The sequence below is a fragment of the Synchiropus splendidus genome, chromosome 15 (assembly GCF_027744825.2).
Source record: "Synchiropus splendidus isolate RoL2022-P1 chromosome 15, RoL_Sspl_1.0, whole genome shotgun sequence".
Classification (NCBI taxonomy): domain Eukaryota; kingdom Metazoa; phylum Chordata; class Actinopteri; order Syngnathiformes; family Callionymidae; genus Synchiropus; species Synchiropus splendidus.
Window position 1 is genome coordinate 11,624,542 of NC_071348.1, and position 27,945 is coordinate 11,652,486.

At 41.2% G+C, this 27,945-nt stretch overlaps 1 protein-coding gene across 2 annotated transcripts; it reads left to right on the top strand.

Annotated features, from left to right (window-relative positions):
• The first annotated feature begins 2,112 nt into the window (after positions 1-2,112).
• phip (pleckstrin homology domain interacting protein) lies at positions 2,113-27,649 on the top strand. Of its 2 annotated transcripts, none has more exons than XM_053887893.1 (40): positions 2,113-2,415; positions 2,531-2,589; positions 2,675-2,704; positions 2,840-2,899; positions 5,048-5,198; positions 5,270-5,368; positions 5,800-5,960; positions 10,690-10,911; positions 11,139-11,239; positions 12,232-12,302; positions 12,496-12,596; positions 12,748-12,788; positions 13,227-13,325; positions 13,849-14,005; positions 14,918-15,052; positions 15,462-15,590; positions 15,806-16,031; positions 16,127-16,282; positions 16,810-16,993; positions 17,063-17,165; positions 17,242-17,379; positions 18,376-18,473; positions 18,613-18,820; positions 18,913-19,023; positions 19,682-19,789; positions 20,083-20,207; positions 20,432-20,514; positions 20,584-20,695; positions 20,917-20,978; positions 21,056-21,211; positions 21,570-21,690; positions 21,766-21,891; positions 21,979-22,054; positions 22,519-22,578; positions 22,695-22,847; positions 22,938-23,090; positions 23,157-23,365; positions 23,567-23,805; positions 23,891-24,031; positions 24,235-27,649. In XM_053887893.1, the coding sequence occupies exons 1-40, from the start codon at positions 2,277-2,279 to the stop codon at positions 24,903-24,905; spliced, it is 5,574 nt and encodes a 1,857-aa protein (XP_053743868.1). In that variant the 5' UTR covers positions 2,113-2,276; the 3' UTR covers positions 24,906-27,649. The 2 variants fall into 2 exon arrangements, with proteins under 2 accessions (XP_053743868.1, XP_053743867.1); XM_053887892.1 differs by having other exon boundaries at positions 2,120-2,415; positions 23,888-24,031.
• Positions 27,650-27,945: the final 296 nt, after the last annotated feature.

Genomic DNA, 27,945 nt, shown 5'->3' on the forward strand with positions numbered 1-27,945 from the left:
GGCAACACTGTCTGATGAGTATCTTAAAGTACATGGCGAAGCATGTAATATCGTTTGACTCTCCCACAGAACGATGGTGTCGTGGTTAGTACTGCAGCCTCAGTGCGAAGCGAGTTATAATGTATTATAATACATTACTGTGTGGCGGTCACTCATGACCTTTGACCCTAGGGTGGCTATAGCTGCTGGGCTTGGGCTGCCTCCTTGTGGTCATGTTTGTTGTGGCCCAAATTCAGCGTCAATTGCGAAATAAAAATGTCAATCTCATTTTGATACTCTTCTCTTTTAATGTAATCTGATGTAATCTGATTGAATATGTTCATTTGAAGTATGGTTAGAAGTGAATATCTATGATATGTTCAACTAAATACGTGCTGATTTCTTTTTACATATCAGGGTTACGTCCCAGCTATATTTTAACATCATTTATTTAATCACTTGAAGATGAATAAATAAGTGATGTGTCCCTAAATAAGCATCATTCTAGAGTTAATTCATTATTAAAGCTGCTTTTAAAGTAATAACAAGGTTTCCTATCGTCTTATATTATGCGGAAGCTGGTCGTAGTGTCAAAAAAAAAGTCAATAAATGTGACCTTTTGGTCTCATACAACAAAATATGTCTTTGAAGATGGATCATTTTCCACTGACATGCCATGAAAATGAGCCTCAGATCCAGTCGATGGCAGTCTTAATAGTCTTGAATATTTATATTGAGCGCAGACTCAAGAATTACGATTTAAATTTCAATATGGCTGAATTCAGACTGTTGGATTGCATAAGTAAGTGGATGGCAATATTGTATTTGTGAACCTCAAGGCTTCATTACTGTTTTGGCAACTGTAAACTGAGTTTGATGCAGGATGAGGTTGGTGGTACTGAGTTGCACTGGTTGAATGGTGTCATGTGGATGCTGGATTCCTTTCAAATGTTGAGTGAGTTTTGGTCGGTTGTACAGACAGCAGTGTTTTAACAGGAGTTTAAAAGCTCTCTATCTTGCATGATCTGGTGAGCATGCGCGTCTATAGGCTCCGGGGCCTGACTTGCCAAGTAATGTCATGTCATGTGACCTGCAAAGACATCTTTGAATTCTGTGCGTTAACATCATGCCCAATTCGTGTTAAAATTGTGGTTAACAAAATGTTTTGCTGTTAAAGAAGCCAGCAAACTGAGACTAGAAATGCCAACAATTATCAGACCTCTAAAAAAATGGAAAAAAAAATATGCGGAAAGAAGAGAATTTGATGAAATCTTGTTTTACTAGTCGCTAGTGAAGGAACTGTTTTTTTGTATTGTTTTGACTTCTTTACACACAACTATTTTCTGCAAAAGGATTTGTAAGGCTCTAGGTAACTTTTAGACTTTTCAAACTGAATCAATGACCAGTTTTCTTGAGTTGTTTATACAGAAACCTTAAGCTAATATCAGAAACATTATACAGACAAACCTGCTGGAACATGATATTCAGTATTTATATTGAGATCTCTGTCAATAAGGGTAATCTCATGTCTGACTTTCTCTCATATGTGGCATTTAGCTTTATCGCCGGCTTCATCTGAACTACAGAGAGAATCATCTTTTGTTAATCTAAAGCGGACGTCCATTTTAGAAGCATTTCATTTCAGTAACTCACAAGGTTTCATTTAGTAAGATGCGTTTCCCTCCTTCATCAACCCTTCCCCCATTTTACTGCCTGCCAGGAGATGGACGTCTCCCAGAGAGTGGGTGCGTTAGCGAGACATTTTGTTACTCTATTACGATCACGGCGACACAGCAAATGAAACAGTATTTGGGATATAATCTCGGTGTAATAGGCTGCTCGAGTGCTCCTCCTGTTTTCAAGCATGAAGCGACAATACGCATAGCGTTAAAGAGTTTTTATTGAGCCTATGATTTGGTCAAATTGTCGCTGTATCAAACCGTGTTTCTGTTTAAGCCCGATTAGTATATTAAAAACGGATTTTCTGCCGCAACGCGCTCTCTAAAGCAGGTTGCCATTTCTACCTCCTCTACAGCGAGAGCGACCTAACGTCTGTATTCCTCCGCAGAGGGCTTGCGCCTTTTCCTTAAGAGGGGGAGGGTGTTGACGAAAATGAAACAGCACTCCCAGTTTAACACCATCAAAATTAACACTGAACGATAGTTGTCCGCGAGATGTAGTTAGGGTTCCGTCATTTTCAAGTGAAAAGCGACGGGGGAGTCGCGTAGGAAGGTCTAGTTCAGCCGTTTCGCGGAGGAACACATTACGCAGCCGGGACTTTTTGCAAGCGGGGCTGAATGGAGGCAGCTTCTTCCTGGTGGATAAACAGTGACAGCTACAGGGCAGCCACCGAGACCCACGCAGGCTCCAGCGCTGCCCTGGCGAACAACACCAAAATGGCTTCAGACAGTGCACACATCGCGCAGTTGACTTCAGGTAAGTATCGTGCTGCGTCTGTAGTGTCATATTGTTTAGTTTATAGCCTCCAAAATTCCCTCGGCACCTTTCTCTAACGCAGCTTCTGTCCTCTTCTCCTCTCCGACCGAACCAGAACTGTACTTCCTAATCGCCCGGTTTCTAGAGGCTGGACCGTGTCAGAAAGCAGCCGAGGTGGGTTTGAGTATATTTGAAGGCTGTTAAAAACATGACCGGATTAGTCGTGGTGGATAAATGTGTGTTTTAATGCCGTTTTCAGACGCTGATAAAGGAGGTGGAGGAGAAGGAGGTAAGCAGTCAGCAGCAGAGATGCTTCTATGCGCTGCACTTTAACGTCGCCTTCAATCCGGTTTACATGTAATTTTTTAAAAACTAATTCAATTTTGGATGAGCTGATATGTGACATCTCATTTCTCTAAACCAGCTCCTACCTAAAAGGCTGGACTGGACTGGGCTGGAACACCCAGGGACCTACCAGAATTTGGTAAGGCAGCAGTATAACTGTGGAGAAAGTTTGAAGAGAGCAAAATAAGAATTGAATTTCCCGCAATTTTTAAATCAGATGGTAAAGAAGAAAGGCAGAAATGCCTCCACAAAGAGATCTCGCTGCGTTCAGGGGCCGTGAAGGCGACACTGTGGGTCGACCCCGGGTTCACGAGCACCCCTGCGTGTGTGTTTGGTACCGAGCGTGTGTTTAGGTTTGGATAGTTGTGGGAAAGTGTGTGAGAATTGTTGATACGTCATGAGTGTTGTGGTGGAGCAGCAGCAGGATCCGGAGGAGGGACTCCCTGCGCCACAAACCTGGACGACATGGAGGCGCTCTTGTCCTGCCAATATCACTGTTTTGCGAGCTTGAAAACACAGTTTGGAGTTCAAAAGATGGATTTATGATTGGATCATAATCGTTGTGATGGATTATTTACCCGCCGAGGCTTTTGGTCGTGGATATATTTTGGCGGTGTTTTTCTTCTTGGATGAACCTGTGAAGAGTTTCTCAGAAGATGCGAGGTAACTGTTAATATTTTACAATAATCGCTTTAATTTAGGTGTGAATTACGCAATAATTAAACATGCGTACGTTTGGGTGCGTGAACAGAATCCGCGTTGACCGCTACATTATAACAAAACCGTCCTGTTTTCTTTTGTTTTCTGGTTGTTAGCTAATTTAAACTTACATTTTCAACAAATAATCGATCATAATTATATTTACAATTAGGTAATTAAAAAATAAATGTTTGTTTTTGGTTGCAATTCCTGTCCCAAATAGATACAATGTGTGACACAGAGTGTATTCTGAGTCACATTCTGAAAATCTAAACGTTTTAAGACTATTTTGACGACTTTGCAGCTGCAAGTGTGATTTTTCCTCCCTTCCTGTTCGCACTCCTCCCATTTCCAGGCTTGTGCTTTCTATCTGTAGCGCATAATCTTCTGTAAAACACAGCAGAAAACATTGGAAAAACCACGTTGAATCATCAGACCAAAAGGAAACATGGTGTAATAATCAATTGCTCTGAATCATTGTGAGGTGTCCTTTAAAAGATGTGGGCTGATACACAACAGATGGGGGTTGGGCTGTTTAAGCTTATCAACAAGGATGACTCTATGTGTAGTAATTACATGGTATTAATTAATTCATGTTAATTAGATGATTGATTTTCATATTTTTAATCAATGAAACGCATTTCTCAATCCAGGTTAGTCTTGTTCAATATGTAACATCCACCTTTATGACATAAAATGAGTGTTATGCAAGTGTTTTTATTTGTAAGCAAATAGAACTGTTCATTTTGGGAATATTTTCTTTTCTGATGGTAATGTTAGAATATGGCTTATTTTTTTATGTGTTGGCCATGTCTCAACTGCATGCACAGGTGAATAAGTGAACAATGAATTAGTCTGTTTTTCAATGTCATCTTTGTCTAGACATTTAAACACCATTTGATCAATGACTGTCAGAGCGACTCTTCACCCTTATATGAACACACTGCTCTGTGCCGCATATTATCTTTCATCCTCAATCTTTCCACCGCGTGTATTTTTTCAGAAGTAGGCCATGCACTAGCGTCCCTGAGCGTGTGAGTGGAATAAGAGTGGTGTGTTGATAACAGTGTGTGTTTCGTTTTTGCTTCAGCACTTGTGTTACATGCCACACCCCCTTCTCTCTGTCTCTCTGCTGGTCTATCAGGCTGCTGTAGAATTGATTGATTTTATATATATATATATATATATATATATATATATATATATATATATATATATATATATATATATATACACCTGACGAACACATGGTGCTTAATTGTATGCATTTATATGCTTTTTATTTAGGTATGAAGGGAAATTTACCGTACAATTCAGAGCTTTGTTTCTTTTGTTACATTATATTATAGTCCACTCCGATTTAGTGCAATTGTTTCTCACTCAAATCTGAGTGAGAAGCTACTTGTAGGTTGTGAAAAGATGCTGTTTTCTTCAATCACAGTGATACAATCCTCAGAGAATTCAAGCTGAGTAACATTAACAAGCTCAGAAACATTAACATGATACTTTCTGTGTAATGAACTGGGCTGATCTTGAACTGGTTTCTTAGGTTTTGAGCGTTAATATTTTTGAATGTACTTGGCTATAGGTCAAGCTTTACCGCCACATCAGCCCAGAGCACCTGCTGCAGGTCTGCTCCAGAGTGTGCCCGCTGCTGGAGGCAGAGGTTCCTGCCAGCGTGCCGGGCCTCACCAGCCTGTTGGGGGCTGGCCGACAGAATCTCCTGCGCACCAGCAAAAGTTAGTTGATCCACATGAACGCACACATTCAACAACCGTGCTGTCTATTCATGTATTACTGTGTTTATCAGGTTGCAAGCATGTTGTGTGGAAAGGTTCAGCATTGGCAGCACTGCACTGTGGGCGTCCCCCAGAGCCACCTATTATCTATGGGAGCCCACCTAACATTGGTAAGCACTTATCTTAAATACAATTTATATCAGCGTTATGTTATTAAAAGAAGACTTTTACTGCTAGTGTTTATATTTTTGCCTGCACAAGATATTGTCATATTAATAATTCATTTACTTTGCAGTTTGTGTTTATTTAATATTAAAGTGTCACTGTGAGTAGTGGTTCATACTGCAGCCTCACTGCAAAAGGTCTTGTTTTCAAATCCAATCCTTGAAGCGCTCTTGGGTCTTTTCTTTTTATGGAAACCATACAGATTTTAGTCATTGACTCTGTAGCGTCTGTTTGTGTGAATGGCCCTGTCTTCAGCGACTGACTGGTTCTACCTGTATGAACATGCCTGATATATTAAGTAGTCAATGTCATTAATTTAAAAAATCAATGTCGCTGTTGATGAACCCCAAAAAAACGTCACTTTTCTCAATCACAGTGGAAACCAGCTTTGGACGTCGGCTGAACGGCTCTTATAGACTCCGCCAATTAGTGCCAACAGCTGTCTACCAGCACATGAAGATGCACAAGAGAATTCTCGGACACTTGTCGTCCGTATATTGTGTGACCTTCGACAGGACGGGGCGACGCATCTTCACGGTAAGATCATTAAGTCTGCTACTCTTTGTGAAACATCTTGTGGAATTCACGAGGATTCACGATTACGAAGCTCAGCGTTTGACATGGCATTTTTTAATAGTGCAGTTTATTGTTTCTCAACTTTTCTCCCTATACATTTTAAGAGCGATGCGGCGGAGACACAATTACTGTTGTTTTAATCCTACTTTAGAGAGGCTCTCAAATAGAACCACTTCAATTCAAAATGGTCTTGACATGAATTCACATTTACGTTCAGAAAACTGAAAGGCAGTGAGAAAACCTACACAGCTATCTCGCTTCCCCACTTCAGTATGGAAAGAGTTCTTCTCACCATGGCTAGAAGATGTTTGGAAAGAAGCACATCGCCTGCTACCCTTAATATCCCGACACAAATTACATGACGCACTAGTTAAATACTATTTGTTTGCACATCCTTGAAGGGCTAGAAAGTGCGAGAATCACTCTTTCTGTGTGGTGTTTGTCATTTGAAAGACAACTGGATTATTTGCTGTTGTCGAATCATGAAAAACAGGCTTCTTGGGCTACAGGTAAATAAACAGTACGCTAGGAATCATAACATTCTCAGCACCACATTTGAGCAATTGGGACTAAATAGATTTTTTATCAGTCCAGCAGGATCTCTCCTCAGGCTTCAAGCTTGACTTTGTTAAACAAGAATCTGTCCGTTACTCCATTCATTCTTAAAATTCTCGGCTTGATTTGCAGGTGAAGTACAGATTTTGTGTAAGGCAGAGAGAAAAGTCAGATGTTTATCACAGTGATTTTATTTGTCTAATGCAAGTCGCTGAAGCAATACACATATTTTGGTTATTCATTTCCTCACAAAACATTTCATCATGTGATCGTTTGAAGATAGGGCATTTCATCATGTATGATGTTTGCTCATGCACAACAAATTTCACACTAGCCGCAGCACCATTCACACAACTCAGTCCCTGAATAACTTGTATTGTACTGCTTAATTCATTGATCTCTTCAAAGCATATGATACTTCTCAAGCAAATATACTGTATATGTGAGGATATTTTTACCAGCCCATGATGTCTATGTTGTTTGAGTTGAATGCTTTTTCCACCTTCCCTAACGTATTATTAATCTATTATAAAGTGTTAACAAACCCAACGAAAGCATTGCTTTATTTCTGCGCATTATTCCATGACTATTGGCTGGACATTTGCCAATAACTGAGAAACAAATATGTTCTTATGTTGCTATTTAAATAGACCAAATCAACAAACTGGAGAGTCGTTACTTTTAGACACTCTTTTTAAGGGTTCTTTAAAATTTGCTCCAGTTTTCTTTTTTGAGTTTAGCTTCCACTTTTTTTGGCGTAAATAGACAAACCCGATTTAGGTTCCCCCATCAAGCATCAAAGTGGTGGAACTTGAATAACATTTTATAAGATCATTTCCTGGACAATTTTTGTCAAGTGAAGGAGAGACATTAACCTTCGCCCTCTAGGTTCCTAATGCATTCCCATTTCCATGTGGTTTTGTGAGCGCAAGCTTGTTAAATATTGAATGTGTGTGATGTTGCGTCTGTGCTGTTTGAGTTTCACGTGTCATCTGGTGATGTGGACTGTTTCTGAGCTTTCTCTTCTTAAATTTCTAAAAATGGCTGCGAGAACGAAGGAGGGGTTGTGGATTGACTCTCTATTTTCCTGCTATCTTTCATTCCTTCATTCCTCACTCCCCCACCTTTTTGATCCGTCTTCCTACACTGCCCCTTCTTTGTTTCTCACTCTCTCTCCCCCTTTCTATTCCTCGTCATAAGTGGAGAAAATATTTCCTCTGGGGTGCTGGCTAAGTGCCAGAATTAAAATTCATTCTCCGTCTCCTTCATTTTCTTTCAATGTTTCCCCCTCCCTCTCTCTGAGGCTGTCTCCTTTCATCAAGAGATCTTTTTTAATTCTAATATTTTTCTGGAATTTCCTCATGCCGTCTCCTTCTTGCTGCTGTAACAAGCAGATTGATGTCTCCATTTACACCAATGGACTGCATTGATTGTTTGACAAGTATGCGTATACCGTTTTACCCAATTCATTGGCTTTTAGGGCCATATTGATTTGTGTCATGAGACACATCTGAAATGTATCAATGCAGCTGGACATTGTGCTTGAACACCGGAGAATTCACGAAAGCAGTGTAGATCCGCTGTTGTTGTTACTGGAATTCAGGTTGATGATAATGTGTTCATCTGCCATGTATACTTCAGTATTATTGGATTTGTTGTCTGATCGACCGTGTTGGTCTTCATCCAACAAACATGCAGAATTAAGTAGTCCCGTGTGTGTCCCTCATTTAAGCTGCTACACGATTACATTTATGCTTCCGCACTCTGCCGACACCAACAATCCCACCTTGCAAACACACACAAACACAAATGAAGTGCCAGTTTACTGAATGAAAATTTTCATTGCAAGCCATTTTACAAACCTTTGATCAGCTAGTTTGGTGAGATTTCTCACGGCCGTTCATTGCCTTTCAGCTTTCCCTAAAATCGCTCAAGAAATGTTGCTTATCTGAGTATAATCGCACAGAGTCACCCAGCTGCATCTCCAGACAGTAGAGGGAGTAATTATATTTTAAAGTCATGGATTGTGTTTCATGAAGGCAGTGAGTAGTTGTTCCCCTTTTGTGTCTTTCTTTCTTGATACTGAGTATTATATCAGTTTTTAATCAGGATTTTGCTGAATTATCAAACATGTTTGTGACTCACAGACTGAACACATTTCACGCTTTGCTCGAGAAGGTTTGGATGTTCAGAAGTCACTCGTGGCTCATGAGACTTGAAGGCTGATGCGTACACCTACGAAGTATTTGACTGCTTGTTTGACTCTATCTGGCCAAGCAACTTACTGCAGTTAGAATGAATGTTGTTTTTACAAAACAACACGACGCAGTTGAAACTAGAGATTACGTTTTGTGAAAGGGTGAATCATCTTGAGCCAATGCCAGGTTTGTTTTTAGATTGCTGACAGGGGACTTTAGAGCATATCAAAATAAGTAAGGAAGCAAGGAGAGAAACCTGAGTGGCATAAATACACCTCCTGAAACTCAGACATTTGAGACGCGTTCAAGGACTCAGCACTTTTCCTTTATTACCAAACAATGATTTTGACTGCACTTAAGATTTTCTTGCATCAACTTTCTTAAACTGCTGATAATTTACCTTTTTTTGCTTTTAGAGAAAGGCTGTTTTCACTTCACAAAACAAAGTTATGTATATTAGTACTTGGGAAAAAAACTGCGACAACCTTCTGTTTGACCTGCTGCAAAATCAGCTGTTGAAGATCTTAACTTAATCTTCATTTTCATGTCTATGTCTCAACTGAATAATTTAGAAAAGGACATTTGAACTTTCTCTGATCTGATGTCCGATGAAGTGCAGCCCCCTCTTGGCCATCGTTTTCTGTGTACGGTGGAGAGGAAACTGTCCTGCTTCCACTTACTGATTTGGTTGTTCCGTGTCTTATATTAGACTCTTCTTTACCATCTATGGCTTTGAGTTAGAAGTTCAAATTGGTCCCAACAAGACGGTGGTATCATCTGTTATGTTTGGATTTAGACATCTCCTTCTCAGAACACATGTCCAAGTTACCACTCATCCTTCAAGACACACATCTACTCTGAGCTGCTAGTGGGATTTAATGATGGCTATTTGGTTGTGGAACAATGGACTTGTTCTTGACACAGGAAACTACCATCTGTGCTACATGTGTTTTGACAGAGGATTTTAATAACGCACATGACTATTGCTCTTGGGAAAAGTTGTGTGTGTACTTTGCAAGAAAGGGCCTTGTTTTTTTGGGGAGTTAGCTGTATGTGTTTGATAATATGTGGAATTTGTTTCCAATGTGGGTTGGCCCTTGTCGTGATTGTGGTTTTTGTTACTTGTTTCATTCACTGCACCGCTGAAATAAAAACTTGATGTATCGTCTTTGTCAGACTACACATTGCCACTGTACATAAACCTCACCCAATGAATTTAAGAAGAAACAGTTTTTTACACAGATAAGCTGGGCTGATCTTTGAGCGACAGGAAATGCGTGAGGATACATAACATCACTCTGAACAAAGTTTCATTGTGCCGCAAAGATAATTGGACTTGTCACATCAGACCACTGAAATCACAGGCGTTTTATGGACGTTAAAGGGCTCAATGCACTGTTTCCGCCTGTTGCATTAAGGTGCTCACTTTCCGTCACAGCTACCTTGTACCCTGTGCCCTCGGTGAAAACAGTACATTGAAGGCTTCAATATCAAAAAACGCCTTGGATTACATAAAGCTTGTTTTCCCGTAAAAATACATACATTAGCTGCATCTTTGTTTAAACCCAAGGCCTTCCACTGTGAGAACAAAGTAGCTGCTAATCTGGAAATGACAGTACTTTGTCTTCACATCACTTCTTCTTACAACCCTCCCTTCAGTTTACTCTTCCTGATTTCTTATATGTCTTGACGTTCCGTTGTTTTACGGTGGCCAAAGGGTTACCCTAACACTTTCCGCTGTCACTAAGCAGCTGATACACTGTGGCAACACGTACTCCATAGACCATATACATTGTTAATATTCAGAGTGTTGCAAGCTCAACCATACCTTTTTATATGGTTCCCATTGCTGCTGTTATTCGACCACAAAATGTTACATGCTCAAACTTTTTATAACGTTGCCCTTTAGTAGTCTAATGGCTGTCATTCCTTCTTAGGGGTCTGATGACTGTCTTGTCAAGATCTGGGGGACAGATGACGGCCGTCTTCTGGCGACGCTGCGTGGCCATGCTGCTGAGATCTCAGACATGGCTGTTAGCTATGAGAACACAATGATTGCTGCGGGCTCCTGCGACAAGACCATCAGAGTGTGGTGCTTACAGACATGCGCCCCTTTGGCAGTCCTTGAGGGCCATGCGGCATCTATCACTTCGCTACAGGTCTCTGTTAAAATATTTTTTCTCATCTTTTATCATGACTGTTCCACTGGGTTCTGTTATCTCCTTTTGTTTGGAATATTGATCTTACTGAAATAATGTATTTTGATGTGATAAGAAAAGAAGTTTTTCGAGGTAGTTGTTAAAGCTGCATGTTCCTATAGTTTCTGCTCCAACCCTAGAATCATAATAAGCCTGCTCATTGTAACTTCTGATTGGCTGTCTTGCAGTTTTCTCCTCTTTGTAGTGGCTCCAAGCGCTACTTGTCCTCTACAGGAGCTGACGGTACCATCTGTTTCTGGCAGTGGGATGCGCACACTCTCAAGTTTGGGTAAGAAAACATGCATTTGCAGTTGTACATGTCTAATTAGTGTTTGTTATACTGTCAGATGATACACCTATTTTTACAAATTAATGACATGCTCTATCGGAAATTAATCTAAACCATATGTGCTCACAAAAGGTCAGACCTGATTCAAATAGTACTCACACCTCCATCTGTTAATGAGCAGAAAGACTTTACTCTGGTTCGTGAAATCTGTAGTCGGTGTTCTCCTTCTGCTCAAAGTAAAGACACACTGTGGTCAGCTGAAGATATGAACTGGATGTGATAGCCATAATGAAAGTGGATGAAGCTTTTGAAAAAAAGTATTTTGCTTCAGTCTGACAGTAAGAAGGTCAGCGGTTTGAATAGTGGCTGGGTGTGTTTGTGTTGTCCGTTGTATGGATAGGACCTGTCCAGGTTGCTCTCCGCCCTTGTGAAATCACAAACAAAATCCATTCAAGTTTATTCTAAAATGAAAAGGTACAACTTCTCAAGCCAATGAAAAGAAGCTCACTAAAGACTTAAAACGTCCAAAATATATAAAGACTCCCTAATATATGACATGCACCAACTGTAAGACATTTTATTTTCAAAATTTGTGTCAAACCAGTCAAGTTCAGAAATCCAGGCAAACATCAGTTGAGCTTTGAATAAATGTATCCACTTGTTAAGGTACATTTCAGGATTTGAGTAACTTGACTGGGCTTGAGTTTTGATCTTATTCCAGCTGTCTTGTTCAAGTCCTCTAATTCCAAGACAGTGGGAAGAAACTCAGTGAAGACATAAATCATGACCCAGCCCAAAGGTCATGATTTAAAGGAGGAAACTGGTGCAAGATCTTGTACACTAAATTGATGAGCAAATAAGATGTCCAGCGGAGAGGAAAGTGAAGTTCACTCAGCCTGGGAATGTTTAATAATTTGAGTGTCCACAGTATTCATGCATATACCGCCATACTGATGAGTATCTCATTTTCACTTCTTTTCTTTGGTGTCCAGTCAGAGGCCAAGTAAATTCCCTGAGCGCTCCAGACCTGGAGTGCAGATGATCTGTTCTTCCTTCAGTGCAGGTAAATGCGTCATAAACGTGTCATTTCAAAATGCATCTGTAACTAAGCTGTCACTTTGAACAATATGCATGAAGAAAAATAAAAAAGAACTCTCTGCTCTTGTTTGACACTAGAAAAGTTTGATATTTATTTTACAAATTTGATGACAAGATGTTTTCCAGCTGCTCTGTCTCAATTCACTCCTTGTGTCCAGGTGGGATGTTTCTGGCGACTGGAAGCACAGATCACATCATCAGGGTTTACTATTTTGGTTCAGGTCAACCGGAGAAGATCTCTGAACTTGAGTCGCACACTGTAAGTTACTGAAAACACACTCACACACATACCTACCTGATCTTTGAATGAACCCTCTCATTCAGTTTTGTTCTGTATTCCTTCATTGTTTATGAATTATTCATTTTAGTGACTGTTTATTTTCTTCTTCTTCTTTTTTTTACAATTTTAGGACAAAGTTGACAGCATCCAATTTTCCCATTGTAGCGACAGGTAAGGAGTTGGTTTTGTGTGTCCGTCCGGTTTATGTATTTTGGGATTGCACAGCAGCTGATTTTTTGGAACAGCGTGAAATGGTAACTTAACTTGCATTATGTCAGCAGAAACTCACCCTTCACATAGTATCCAATACACTTTTTAGTACTTACTCCTGCACACACAGATAGATATAGCCTTCACTAGCTCTGGGTGTTAAAAGCAAAATGAGTTCAGCTATATTCCCAGGGGTTTCTGTTATCTCAGCAGTGTGTGAGGTTTGGCTGGAGAGAAGCGGTAGTGATGAAGATGTACTGGAGTATCTGGAAAAGGGGTGTTGTTAGAAATTTACCGATGTTGTGGGAACAACTGATGGCCAAACCAGGTCCATATCATTTGTAAAATCTACACTGACTTGCAGGAATGTGCATTCACGTTTGTGTTTGCGTGTGTTAGGTTTGTGAGCGGCAGCAGGGATGGAACAGCAAGAATTTGGCAGCTGCAGCCTCAGGGCTGGAGGAGCATTCTGCTGGACATGCAGACTAAATTACCCGGGTATGTGCTTGCATGTGCGTGTGTAGCTGTGACTTGTGTGTTTAATAGTTTGAGCCTGGAGCTGAATCAACAACATCCTAACCCGGGACTCACTTTTGCTTTATAACAAGCTGTGATTTGTCAATGACATTTTTACTGCATCATATGATATACTAGGTGTTTGGCTGAACCCCACAAGTGTAACCAACTGCTGCAGTAAATTATTTAATTCAGTAGTTAAATTAATTTGTAAGACAATAATGTCAGTGTTCTTAGTTGAAATGGTGACTTCAGAGTTAACTTTAACATCAGAGCAAAACCCAGTTATTTCCATTAAACAACAATTGGAGGCTCCCTACTCAAAACAGCAGACCACATCCAATACTGTGACTAAAAGGTTTATTTAAGCATCAGTATAATTGACTATTCTGAGGTCTTTTAAGTGGTGAATAACTATGTATTTATTTGTGGGACAGGAAATATACATTGCTTAAATAGAAATGAAATCAACATTCCAATGACTGATCCTGTTTTAACTTTCCAGGAAGTATCAGCCCCCGCCTTTGGAAGACAAAGTAACCAAGTTAAAGGTTACCATGGTTGCGTGGGATCGCCATGACAGCACTGTGATCACAGCCGCCAACAATCTGACCCTGAAAGTGTGGAACTCCACCACTGGAAATCTAGTCCACCTCTTGATGGTATGTCATCCTAGTAATACACAGCAATGAAGGACAAATAATGCGACGTCATGCTGTGCAATATAATGAAGAATTTTTCACTGATGGCTCCTGCAGTCATTCCTCTGAACATGCAATTACATCTAATTTTTGATTCTTTCCTTTGCTGTTTCATATTTGCCTCACTCATCTTGATGAACAATCTCCTCAGAGAGATAAACCATATGTTGCTATTGATTCCTGTGGCTCATGCGCACTGCATTCTATTGAGTTAATTATATCTGTTTAGAAGGACCAACCAGACCTCAGCCCCCCAAAAAATCAAGTATATAAAACGAGGTCACGTGAGGCCAAAAACAAAGTTATTTTTCGACAACACAAGTAGCAAAATGTTTTGATTAAAATACATGCATAAAAGTGGGATCACTCTGTCTGGTCCTTGCCGTTGTTCTTATTCAAACTTGGCCTGTGTGGAGAGTCTCTCACGGAACGCCACAAGCTGGCACAGAGATGTTCAACAGCTGCTGGTTATTTTATTGGCTTGCCATCCAGTCAGGTGTTGGAGATTAAATAAATCATGTTTTTTCTCTGGGAACCTACTCGTTCCTCGAGATTATAGTTGTGAGATGATGGAAGAGTAATCACAAACAGCGACTATTGAAAAGAGAAATAGCTATGTACGCTGAGACTATCCGATTGGAGAACTTCAAAGACATCTGGCATCTCTGTTAATTTTACTGTGTGGTAATTACTGATGTAGAAGACCATGAAATAATTATAACAACACCCTGCTGATGTGTTTAACATGGTCCCATGATTAAAATGGGTCAAGTAAGCTTTGCGATATATTTATTTTCCCAATTTCTCCAGTTGTGTAATGCTACAAAAAAAATCTTTTTTGTGTTTGAAATTGCACTTTCCATTTTTGTCAAGGGCCACGAGGATGAAGTGTTTGTTTTGGAGCCGCACCCCTTCGATCCCAGAATCCTTTTCTCAGCGGGTCATGATGGGAATTGCATAGTGTGGGACCTGGCCAGAGGAGTAAAGATCCGCTCCTACTTCAATATGGTGAGATTGCTGGCTTTCCACTGTATTTTTGTTTTCTCCATCCTCACACACATGGTTAAAGCTGAATCACCGTCAAGTAAATGAAGATATTCTTTGTAAACATATGGCCAAGTTTGGAAAAATCGCATCATCGAAGCTTAAATTCCCAACACCTTTTTTTATTAATCTCTTAGGCAAGATTCACATCAAGGCTTTTATCCAACAACAGGCACATCATTTAGAGTTGTGGTATTACCTTAACATGTAAGCCTTTGCAGGTGTCTCCTCAAACATTCATGTTTTCTTGGGAACTTCTAATTGTTGATTAGGAATTTCCTAACTGTTTTTCTCCTCGAAAAACAGCAACTACTTAGCATCTGCACTTGCACAGCTTGCAGCTATTAACACATCTCTCATTCTCTGCTGTTAGATCGAGGGCCAGGGGCACGGTGCTTTGTTTGACTGCAAATGTAGTCCAGATGGGCAGCATTTTGCGGCCACAGACTCCCATGGACACCTGCTCATTTTTGGGTTTGGCTCCAGCAGCAAGTATGACAAGGTAAGGATGGCACGTATGTTGAGATGGCTGGCACCCAATTCTGTGTCTCCATGTTGTTATGACTGTCTTCATTTTGCAGTTTTCATTGTCTCAAATGTCATTCAAGTTCAGCATTTATCCTTTGTTTGTTTCATCTTAGACTGAATGTAGTAAGTGATGATTTTCTTTGTGCAGTCTGATGGTAACTAAAGAACTTCCCTTGATTCTTACTTCAGATTGCAGACCAGATGTTCTTCCACACAGACTACCGGCCTCTTATACGGGATGCTAACAATTACGTCCTGGACGAGCAGACTCAGCAGGCCCCACATCTAATGCCTCCTCCCTTCCTGGTGGATGTGGATGGGAACCCTCACCCTCCACGATATCAACGTTTAGTTCCTGGAAGAGAGAGCTTTAGGGACGAGCAGCTGATCCCGCAGATGGGTGTCACGTCTTCAGGTATAAAAGCAAACTCATCTTTCCATTGTAATATACTAGCAACCTTGTCTCCCATGAAGATCATTTATCTCTGTTTTTATTTCTGTTTTCATCAGGTCTGAACCAAGTGGTCAGTGAGCAGGCAGTGGATGGTCCCAGCCCACTGGACACCATGATCCAGAGGCTGCAGCAGGAACAGGACCAGAGATTGGGGGGTAATAATGACCTCCCTGCTCATTCCGCTGCTGCTATCAGCACCAGGGCCTCCAGAGGTGAGCTAAAACATTCAAGGTCATGTTCTGCTTTGACTTTATTTTTTTTGTTTTATAAGTAATTTAGATGAAAAATGACTGGTGCTGCTAGTTTGTTCCTGTTAGGTACATTGAAGGGCGACTTGTTCATTTGGTTAAATGGAAGTAATTTGGGGGAGTAGAAGTGAGAAAAAAAATCCTTAATTTAATACTCAATTTACATATTAATACATTAATGATGTGGCTCTGTTTGGAAAGAGTCATAACTTGGATTTGGTATCAGACTAAAAGGTAGGCAAGTGCAGTGATTTATCGGGTTTGAGTACTTGCATTAATGTTTTCACAACTTATCATCTGCAGTGTTTTTAATCATTCATAAAAGTCACGTGTTGAGGCGGTGCGGATTAGAATTACTGACTAAATTAAAAGCTTTTCAGTGGCTGGTGGAGAGAATAAAAAGCAGGATCCCAATTCCATGATGGACTACTCACAGGTTGAAATTCCATATTTGGCTTTTTATAGTGACATTGATTTTCTCTTACCTCCAGGGTCAGTCAGTTCTCCAACTGAGGTCCATTCACCGCACAATGTAGGTCTCCGTCGGAGTGGGCAGATTGAAGGAGTGCGTCAGATGCACAGCAACGCTCCCCGTAGTGAGATGGCTACTGAGGGAGACCTGGTGGCCTGGAGCCGCAGGGTTCTCGTCCCTGAGCTTGAGGACGCTTCAGTACGGTATGTCTTTCACACAGACTGTAAGCACAGGTAGATGTCAAAAGTACATCCTCATCGTTTCTTTTAAAGGAGACAAGTCAACTGGCGAGAGGCTAAAGGGAAAGAGGAGATCAATATTTATCAGTCCGAACGAAGGAGACGAACTATTCACTCTCTCCCCAAAGAAAGCAGGGTGAGTGACTACGGGAGCATGTGCTCGTGTTCATTCATGCTCACGCACATAATCGAACCACTCGTCCATGTTGCAGGTGCATCCGACTTCTGAGCCTGTGATGGAAGAAGGAAGGAAGAGCCAAGGTAACCATGGTTATCAAACCCGCGCTGCCGTGGAGGAGACAAGTCGACAGAGTGCTGACGCCGCTGATGACGACGACAGCACCTCTGAGGTAGATTTTTTTTTGTCCATATGATACCATGATGTTTGTATGTTGATCTGTTAGTTTTAAATGATCAGGCCTCTAAAATCATCCCCTTACTTGATCCGCTCTGACTGAGGAATGAAGGAAAGAAATGCTCCCCAGCCAGAGTAGTGGTAGAATTCAGTCATCTTCATCCATGGTCTGTCACCTGCTGATAGCTGGACCTAACTGTACAATCTATGTCCTGATGAGCATGCATGGCTGTACATCCTCTACTGGTCTGTCCCTTCTTTATTTAATAGACAATTAACCACGTACGTGAAGGATATCATTGTAGTTTCCATGTTGTTTATCTTGTTCTCATATGGACTGACAAATGAGACAGCACAGCAATTGAAATCACCACTGCCAAGTCTAACACCACATTGCCCCTTCAACCATGAAAAAGACACTGTAATTGGAGTGTCATCTCCATTGTCCTGACTTTGGCAACCAGTCAGATGTGAATCACAGAGAAATGGTAATGAAAGTAAGGAAAAAGTAGCTGTATTATGTGTGTAACGTGACACACTCTGTCTGCATTAAATTAAATTAAGCAAGCAGTGTTAGACAATAACTATAATTGAAAATAAACTAATAAAAGGTTTCAGATGTCTCATCATACTTCCGATCCAGCGGATGCAGCTAGACATTTTGGTTTCTCAAATGCAGTGTTAGCATGTGCACATGTGTACATGTCTCCTGTTGCTGGTGAATTTGTGTGCATACACTCATAACAATCAGAATTGGAAACCATTCATTGGTGAGTGGTAGCATCAAACATTTTGAGTCGACTTGCTATTTTCAGTATGAAAGACTGAGTAAATGTTCACATTAATTCTTAAATCTGCCCTAAATGTTCTATATTTCATGGTGAATAAAAATGACTTGGTGTCACTAAATGGATATTTTTATGGACCTGCCAACCTGTTGGTTGTATTTACATATTTATCATGGAACATATTAATACATTTGCATTTTCAGGGAGAGGCAGAAGTGCGGCAAATAAATGGCCACTCATCAGAGGAGGAGAAAGAGGAGGAAGAGAAAGAGCCTTGGCCGGATGATCACAGCAGTTCAAGGTTGCACACAGTCACTGTATCACACATTAATCAATTATTACTCTGCTTCATGACAGCATGCACATTATGAATACAAATGGGAAAATGTAAACCTCCGGCTAGATCACATGTAATAAATGACTTAATGTGATCCATCCAGTGATTATTCCAGCGATTACTCCGACTGGACAGCAGACGCAGGCATCAACCTTGAGCCACCGAAGAAGAGCGTTAAAGTGAAAAAGAAAAGCAGCGGTTCAGAGGAGGACGCAGACAGGAAGAGGGATCAGAAGAAAGATAGAAAGAAAGAAAAGGTCGACAAAGATGGCATATTACCAAAGAAGAAAAAGTCAAAGGAGAAGAGGAAGGTATGTCAGAATTTGTCTTGTAATATTTGTATATCTGATGTCTTTGACAGGGGAAAACAAAATCGTTTGAAAAACATTTTTTTGTTTCACAGGGAACCGAATTCCAGGAGCATGGTCTTACTCTGGAGGAGTGGCTTCCCTCCTCCTGGATTACAGACATCATCCCCCGAAGATGTCCTTATATCCCCCAGATGGGAGATGAGGTAAACATTGCATGTTCCTGGTTTCTATTATTTCCATGTGTAAATCTGAGTTTAATGAAACAGCATAAGAAAAGCAAGACAACTTGAGATTACCGAAAAGTGTTATTACTGTGTACTCGCAGTAGATTCTGACATGAGCTTTTACTTTCATCCGAGTCATAGGTAAATAAGTGGTGGTACCACAGTGGTATAGACACTGAAACATATATTTGCATCACTGAGTAGTTCATCATGGAAACACTGAAATGCTGCTATTAATTTTGTTTGAATATTTCCACAGCTAAGTAATAAGCTGTTATAAGAGGGTATAAATTTATGAAGCAAACCAGTAGAGCAGGAGAAATATATTCTCTCCTCCAACTCATAAATCCATCGATTATTTACTCTCTTGGCTCCATCCAAGTTTTGCCATTTCCTTTGATCTGCTGTAACTTACGACCACTGCACCATGCTGTGCATAACATGAAACTTTCAAAGTAGTTTGTGAATAATGTTTTCTCACTTCTTCTCATATACAACTAAGTCAGCAGTATTCATTATGCATTAGGCAGGCTGAAATCAAAAGTTGTGTGATGAATATTTTTGACCAAATTATCACGTGTCATGTACTGCTTTGGCTTTCTTGATCATGTATTCGTGCATCTATGCTTGTGCGCAGCTGTATTACTTCAGACAAGGCCATGAGGCTTACGTGGAAATGGCCAGACAAAAGAAGATCTACAGCATCAATCCCAAGAAACAGCCTTGGCACAAAATGGAGCTTCGGGTAAGCAAAATGTTTTTGTTTGTTTCGCTCATTCTGATCCCTGGGTCCGTGAATGTGAGGTGGACTACCGGTTAGCAGTCAAGGACACGGATTAGTCACCAATTAAACCCTGAATGTTTTGAACTGTGGGAGGAAACCAGAGGGTGTGGAAAAGCACTGGGAAAACATACAACTCTCACAGAGGCGTCCCAGCACTTCTCAACACTTCTTGCTTGCTTATCTTTGAAACCTACTCTTTCTTTCCTTGGACTACTAAGGACACTTATTTTCTTTTTCATTTTATGGTCGCTTAGGAGCAGGAGCTGATGAAGATAGTTGGCATCAAGTACGAAGTCGGCCTGCCCACGCTGTGCTGTCTAAAGCTGTCCTTCCTCGACCCAGATTCAGGAAAACTGACCGGGGGATCCTTCTCAATGAAGTGAGATCCACACTGACAAATTATGCTGTCATCATTAAAGATTATTGATTTATCACCATCCCAACTTTCAACATCGTATTAATTTCAGTGTATGAAGGAACTGCTGTGCATCTGCCATTCCTGCTTTTCATTAAACACACAACCTTTTGTTCTCCGTTTTCACGATAATCCTCTGGGAATGTTAATATTTTGGCCACTAACATTCAACCTTTCGGATGACATAGGTACCACGACATGCCGGATGTGATTGACTTCCTGGTGTTGCGACAGCAGTTTGACAACGCCAGAAAAAGGCAGTGGGCCATAGGTCAGTTGCTTGTGGGAACGTAAAGTACATTTCTTTTCAAGACTCAAATGAATAATGTCTTGTATACAGGTGATCGGTTTCGGTCAGTGATTGACGACGCTTGGTGGTTTGGGACGATCGAGAGCCAGGAGCCTTACCAAGCCCAATATCCTGACAGCCTGTTCCTGTGCTACAATGTCTGGTAATAAATCAGAACATTGTTACATATAAATAGATCATTATATATAAATATACTTGCCTGAATGATAACAGAATATGCTGTCATCCATTCATCAGCTGTCAGCGCATGGAAGCATTTCTGTGGAAATGTGCTTGAATTAGGTCACATAACCTGACAGAAGTGGCGAGTGAATCATTTTGATACTGTTGTTGATTCGTGTTTTCTCTGCGCTTGCCATCAAGCTGGGATAATGGAGACACAGAGAAAATGAGTCCCTGGGACATGGAGCTGATCCCTGATGACGGTGAGTGTTGTTACATATGATGTTGAAATACATTTTTATGGTGCTAAAATGGATTGTAAAACCATCTCCGTGTGCAGCCTCATTCCCTGATGAATTGGGCACCAGTGTACCACTGTCAGAAGAGGAGCAGAGGCAGCTCCTGTACGTGCCTCTGGATGGCGAATGGGGCTGCCGCTCACGTGCGGATGAGTGCGACCGTATCATCAAAGCCATCGACCAGCTCTGCACACTTGGTATGGCATCGTCGCATCCTGCACGAACGCCCTCATAGATGCTAGACTGGACACTGCTGTTAAGTACCAGCTGGAGTCACTGCTCTGAGCTGCTGTTAAAACGCCCCGATTACTTTCATGTAGCTGCTTAAATTCCCATTATACAATGAAAATGTACTCCAGACACCTCACTAGACAAAAAAAAGCGCTCCCTCTAGTGGTAGTCATAAACATAACGCCTTTCTGCTGCTATGTCAACATAAAACATTGATTTATTATTGCAAAAACAAAGCATTTATTGTGCTCTCAATAAAGCTAAACAAGCTAACAGAATGTAGGTGTAGTTTGCAGTCCTAACTGTTCTTTCTGGCCATCCTAGATGTAGCAGCACCATTTGCCTTTCCAGTGGACCTGCAAGCTTACCCCACATACTGCACTGTGGTGGCCTACATGACTGACCTCAGCACTATACGCCAAAGGCTGGTTAACCACTTTTACAGGTATCGAGCTTCTCCTCGGGTTTGAGCCAGACTTACAACAAACGTGCTGTTTGCTGACTGTCTTTTTCTCTTCAGACGACTGTCCTCTCTGATGTGGGAGGTTCGTTACATTGAGCACAACGCTCAGACGTTTAATGAACCTGGAGCGTTCATCGTCACGACTGCCAAATTTGTCTCCGACCTGATTTTGCAGTTCATAAAGTAAGTGGAATTTGTGGGTTTCACAATCTTCAACCTGTATATTAACATGTTTTCTTCCTAATTATGTACATTTTTTTTCCTCTGCAGAGACCAAAGTTTGACTGACATAATGCCGCTGTACAAAACTATGAAAAAGGCAACGTTCTCTGACTCCGAAGATGAGGTGAGTCTGCACATATGAAACTTGATTTAGTGTTGGGTTCTCGATCATGAGGTGTGAAATCATTGAACTCTTTCCCTCCCGTACATGTTGTAAAACATATTACAGAACTTCTTGTCACCGTTGTCACCTGGTGTGTTAAAGGGGCATTTAATAGTGATGGGTAGATGAGGTATCATGAAACAGTACTGCAGGGTTGATGAAACGGTGTCTTACTTTTCAGAAGCCACTAGATGGCGCTCTTTGCTTAGAAATGACATGACTTTACATTCAATTAGTTGTTGGAGTCCAAACATTTTATGTGCCATCTAGTGGCCTCTGAAAATCATGACAGTTTCATCGACCCTGAAATGGTGTTTCATGAAACCTCATCTACCCACCACTAGCATTTAAGAAAAGTGTTAAGACATTCATTGTTATGATAAATGAGGAAATAAATGTCATTTTACTTGTGTTTTCCCCTGAAGGATGATGAGGAGGAGGATGAAGACACCAGTACACCTGGAACATCCCAACAAAACCACAAGGTAAAAATTATTATTATCATTATTATTGTGGTTGTTTTTATTGTTGTTCAGCTTCTAATTTAATAGAGAAAAAGTGTAGCAACATCTAAGAAAGAAAACTGTTTATTCATGACCAGGCCCGGAGACCGGTGCAGCGGCAGCTGCGGAACCGTCCTCATTCATATGACCCGCAGGCCTGGAGGGGGCGCTGCAGAGAGCTGCTTGACCTCATTTTCCAGTGTGAAGACTCAGAGCCCTTCAGAGAACCTGTTGACCTGCAAGAATATCCAGTAGGTCCTTTTTTTCTCACCATCAAGCTACTGTGAAAGTAGATAATTTATGGGGTGAAAACCAAGTAACTGACTCTGACTCTCTCTTAGGACTATCTGCAAATTGTAGACTCACCCATGGACTTCGGCACAGTTCTGAAAACACTAGTGGATGGGAAGTACCAGTCACCTATTCAGCTCTGCAAAGATGTTCGCCTCATTTTTAGCAATTCCAAAGCGTACACGCCGAGCAAGAAGTCTCGGGTAAGACATGAAGGAACGTGCACTGTTATGGTGTAACTGTTTTATTAAGATTGAATGTCTCTGTAGATCTACAGCATGAGTCTGAGGCTCTCTGCACTGTTTGAAGAACACGTGAGCGCCATCTTGGCTGACTATAAAGCCATTCATGGTTTAACTGACCGACTGACAAGACGGGGCTCAGATAGACAGACACGAAACACTACAGACAGACTGACACGGCACACCATGAAGCGGAGGAGGAGGAGTGAGTCTCCGGCGAGCAGCACTGCATCCAGGTAAAATGTCACATATATGATGTGTAGCAGGGTTTGATGAGAGGCCACTAGATGGCGCTCTTGGTTTAGCAATGATGTGAGGTTTCATTGAATGAGTGGTTCAAGTCCAAACGTGCCATCTGGTGGCACTGTCAGCTCTCACAATTGTCACCTGAACTGAAACAAGCTTTTATAATGTTCCTCATCTGTTTTGCCATTCAGTCCAGAGAGGAAAAGGCGTTTCTCCTCCAGGACAGTTGCCAAAAGAGAGCCGTCCCCAGCTCCAACTCGTGCCTCCTCCCTCAGACACAGCACTCCTCTGAGGCAGCCCCCTCAGCTGCTTAATGGGAAGACAGACACACCATCCACAGGCCGGACAAGAAGTTCTGCTCGGCACTCGGCACACTCCACGTTGTCTCCGTCTTCTCACAGCGCTCCCAGCAACGCAGCCAGCACAGCAGGTGAGTGCAACTAGCTGTGACCATACAGGAGAATTGCGAGCAGCTTGGTGCTTGTTAAACTGATGTGTTGCTTGTTTTACAGCAGAGTCAACGCGATCACTCCGTGGTCATAATTCGGTGTCATCAACACCGCTTGCTGAGAGGGGGGCAACTCCACCAGTAGTGGAAAGTAGCAGTGGTGCTGGCACTCGACGCAAACTCAGGACCCCAGTACGACACACGGCAGGTGAGACGTTCATAATGCAGCAGTCCGTACTGAATACTATATGAAAATGCAAAGAAGTACTTGCCTGACTGCTCATTTCCACTCATAATGCTACTTTATTATGTATTATTTAATTATGAATACTTTGCTAACAGTAACAGTAACAGTTGCCTCTGTGGCAGAGGTAACAAAAGCTTATAGTGAGTTTTTCTATGACTCTCTAGGGTCTCCTGCTCGCCCTGCACCTCAAACTACAGTCCATCTCAATGGCCACAGCAGTCACACCAGCCTTGGCATCGCGAGGCGGACACGTAAATCCAAAATGGACCAGCCTGCTAGTCCCCCAGAAATCCCAGCTCCGGAGAGCCCATCCCGAAGCAGAGGTCGGCCACCTGGAAAGAAGAAGGCCCAGAAGGAGGAGGTGGACGAGAGCAGGAAAAGTGAGGATGAGCTGGACCACTCCACTGGTGATGAGGGGGGCACCTCCTCCACCAAGGAAGCGTCAGGTCTCTCGGACTCCAGTGCAACGCCCAAAAGGCGCGGCCGACCGCGAGCAGTGAAGGCTGAGGACGTGAGCTCCCCTGCGGAGTCCCCAGAACCTTTGTCATTGAGAAGGAGCAGCAGGAGGGCCAACGAGGAGGTGACACCCCCTTCTCAGACTGGTGCTTCATCCAGACGGAGGGAGCCTCCAAAGGACAATGAGGCAGACGTGAGCGGGGGCTCCATGCGCACCAGGAACCAGGGGCGCAGGTCTGCATGGTACATGGAGGAGGACTCTGAGGAGGAGCAGAGACAGTTGCTCTTCGAGGACTCATCCATCACCTTTGGTACCTCCTCAAAGGGGCGTGTCCGAAAACTGACGGAGAAGGCCAAAGCCAACCTTATAGGCTGGTAACAGGACACCCCCCTGCTGGCTAGTGTTGTCTGAAGGTGTGCGCGTGTATGAGTTAGTCGATGACAGCTGCTGTCAGAAAAAGCTGCCCCACATTATTGGTCCATGTTGGACCTCACAGTGAGTTTATTCCTTCCCACCTCTCTGACACTTCTGTGTCAAAACAGAGAAACATGAAAAAACGTTTTTAGTACTTGAAAAGCTGTACGGAGAGGTGGCTGTGTCTCACATGACTTTTTTAGCTGTCCCCCCCTTCTTTTATTGCAGTTTTTTTTTCCACTTTTAATTTTTTTTTTCACTTTTTGGATGTTTGATGGTGCGTTCATGTGCTCCATGTTTTCGACGTTTTGATTTGGATGGAATTGTCTTCTGATACAAGCGCTGTCAATATGCAAAAGGATGCCCTGTAATATTGCATTTTTAAAACTAATGTCTGACTGCTGGCAGAGGTCACTGTCAGAATTATTGCGACGGTACATGAACGCACCATCTCTCAATGGCTGACCTGTCTGTGCTAAAATACCAAATGGGCGTACCTTCGCCGGTACTCGTCGATCAGTGTTTAATATAAAGGTGTGAGTGGCTGTATTTTGCATGTGCAGAAGAAAGAGAGAAGCTCTTCTTTTTTTTATATATATAAAAGCTGTTTTTTACAGAGGTCACAGAGCGAAAGGGGTCATATTTCTATGTCTGGATGCGTCCTCTTCATTAGCAATACCCTGTGCCTTTCTGTCTTAAACGTGTGTTTGTGCCTGTTTGGCCTTTGCCCTTCGACGTAAATGTGCCTGTGCGTGCGAGCGTGTTTGTTAAGGTCATGAGTGTGTTTTTAAAATTCAAGCAGTGGCATACAGTTTGATAGTCTCTCAAAGAGAAGTGTATTTATAGCAGTTGAGAAAACTATCTATTGTTATACGGCTCTTTGTGCTACTCTATATCCAGCTGTTTATACCTGAGGTACAGCAAGGGGAGGGATTTGACAACGGCTTGTCGATGCAGTTGAAAGGAGGAACAAATGAAGATGCGTCAAACTTTTTGTGGTAAAGCAAGTACTTGGGAGAGGAGATTTATGGGAGTATATCAGTGCCATCAGGATATTGAAACATTGAACTTTTCAATTAAATGTTTCTTTAAACATTGAAATATTTTTTAAATAATTCAATTCAATAATTTCCATGTTCAAAGGTTGAATTTATTTGAATAATTTGATTTCAAAATATTAATATTTTTAAAATGAATCGTTTTTTTACACAAAGAGTTTGATATTCTAATTCAAAACATTCAATATTTTTAGGTCCATGGACTTTTAAATTCAATATAGAAACGCTGGTATAACAGTACCATCAGGCAAGACCAACGGGGTTCCGAGCTGTGAAACTTAGCTAAGAATATATTGAATTTAAAGTTTTCATTTTAAATATTTGGAATTAGATTGCGAAACTGTATGCATACTAAAATGTAACTCATTTTGACAATACTTGAATCATTAAACTCAAATATATGTATAAAAAAATCAACCTTTCAATTTAGAAATTACAGAATTATATTATTCAATAAAAACCATCCTATATGCAGATAACTTAAAATACAGATTACTCAAATAAAAAAAAAATAAACAGCAACATTTCTTTTTTTTTTATCAATATTTTCGGTATTTGAAATGTAACATTTAATATGCTGATGGTACTGATATACTCCCATAGAGATTATACACAAGATGATTGTGTGCCTTTTATTGAACGCTCCGTTTCAGTCGGAGGCCTTCAGAAAAACAAGTTCAAACAGCTTCACCTAAGAAGTGGATGGCTTTTTTTTAACTCAGAATTTGTCCCTCCCTCTCTGAGCCACTGAAGCCAATGGACCCATCAACTAATCGGTAGAATCTTTGTACTGACTCACTGCGTTGATGCTGACTTCTTCCCCAGTTGTCTTCTATTCGAAGGTTTTATTCATATCTGAGGGCACTGAAGTTTTATCTAAGGCTTATGAATGTTTTTTTTTTTTGTTCTTGTGGCGCTTTTTTGTGCTCCTGCCATGGGGATGTTGTTGAGCCCGCTGTTTGTTGTATTGTGCCAACCTTGGGCGACAGCTAATGTCCAGTTATAAAAAAAATTCTGGGTCCCTAAATATGACTCATCCTGCAGTTCATCCAACAGAAGAGCTGCAGCCCAGCAATAATGAAATGATGGTTCATCTATATTAACTTTACCACGATAGCACCTCTGTGGCTTCTCTCCTGTGTCTAGATCAGACGTTTTGATATGAGCGTGAACTCTCTCACTCCTTTTACAGTGCACAGAGATTTGTAGGATAAAAAAGGTGTGACGTCCTGCTCTCTGGACACAGGTCAGACGACCCTCTGCCGGACACGGGTACTTACCTCAGCTCCCTTGTGGCGAAAGCTCATTGCTAATTCATTTCTTTTAACCTCCAACTGTTATTGTTCAGATCTTTTTGAAAACACAAGACCCCTAAACACTCAAATTTGTTGTAGATGTTGTTGCGTTCCACGGTTGTGAGCTGATTCAGAGGTCAAACGTGACTGAAGAGTGTATGGTTGCTGCATGGCGGAAAGATGAGAAAGAAGAAAAAGAGTTTACATAAACGGAGCGAAGAGGACGTCTTTGATATATTGGATACATTTTTAATAAATATAAATTAATGCAAAAAATGTACTTAAAGTCTAGAATGTATGTGTAGGGGAGTACTGCTGTCCTGTAAGTTCGTACCAATATTTTAACTGAATAAACAAGCTGTGTTTCCACATCTGAGAAGTCATTGTTTTTGCACCACTGCTATTTTGAGATGTTTAAAACTAATGTCATATTTATGTTTTTCCTATAAATTATTTAACTCACTTATCATGTTTCTAAACCTGCATAAATATTCAGATATGTGAGGGTTAATATTACATTTTTTTAAATTCAAAATAAAGTTAATAATATAAGCTCACATTAATAGCCTAATCTGTATATTAATATTAAACAATTATAAATGCTTAAAACTAATGTCATATTTATGTTTTTCCCATAAATTATTTAACTCA

Bases quoted from the DNA above. Each gene is read 5' to 3' on its own strand.
- phip (XM_053887892.1), top strand. From the start codon at position 2,277: ATGGAGGCAGCTTCTTCCTGGTGGATAAACAGTGACAGCTACAGGGCA. The intron at 10,912-11,138 runs GTCTCTGTTAAA...GCTGTCTTGCAG, and splicing joins CATCTATCACTTCGCTACAG to TTTTCTCCTCTTTGTAGTGG. The intron at 17,380-18,375 runs GTAGATTTTTTT...TTGCATTTTCAG, and splicing joins ACGACGACAGCACCTCTGAG to GGAGAGGCAGAAGTGCGGCA.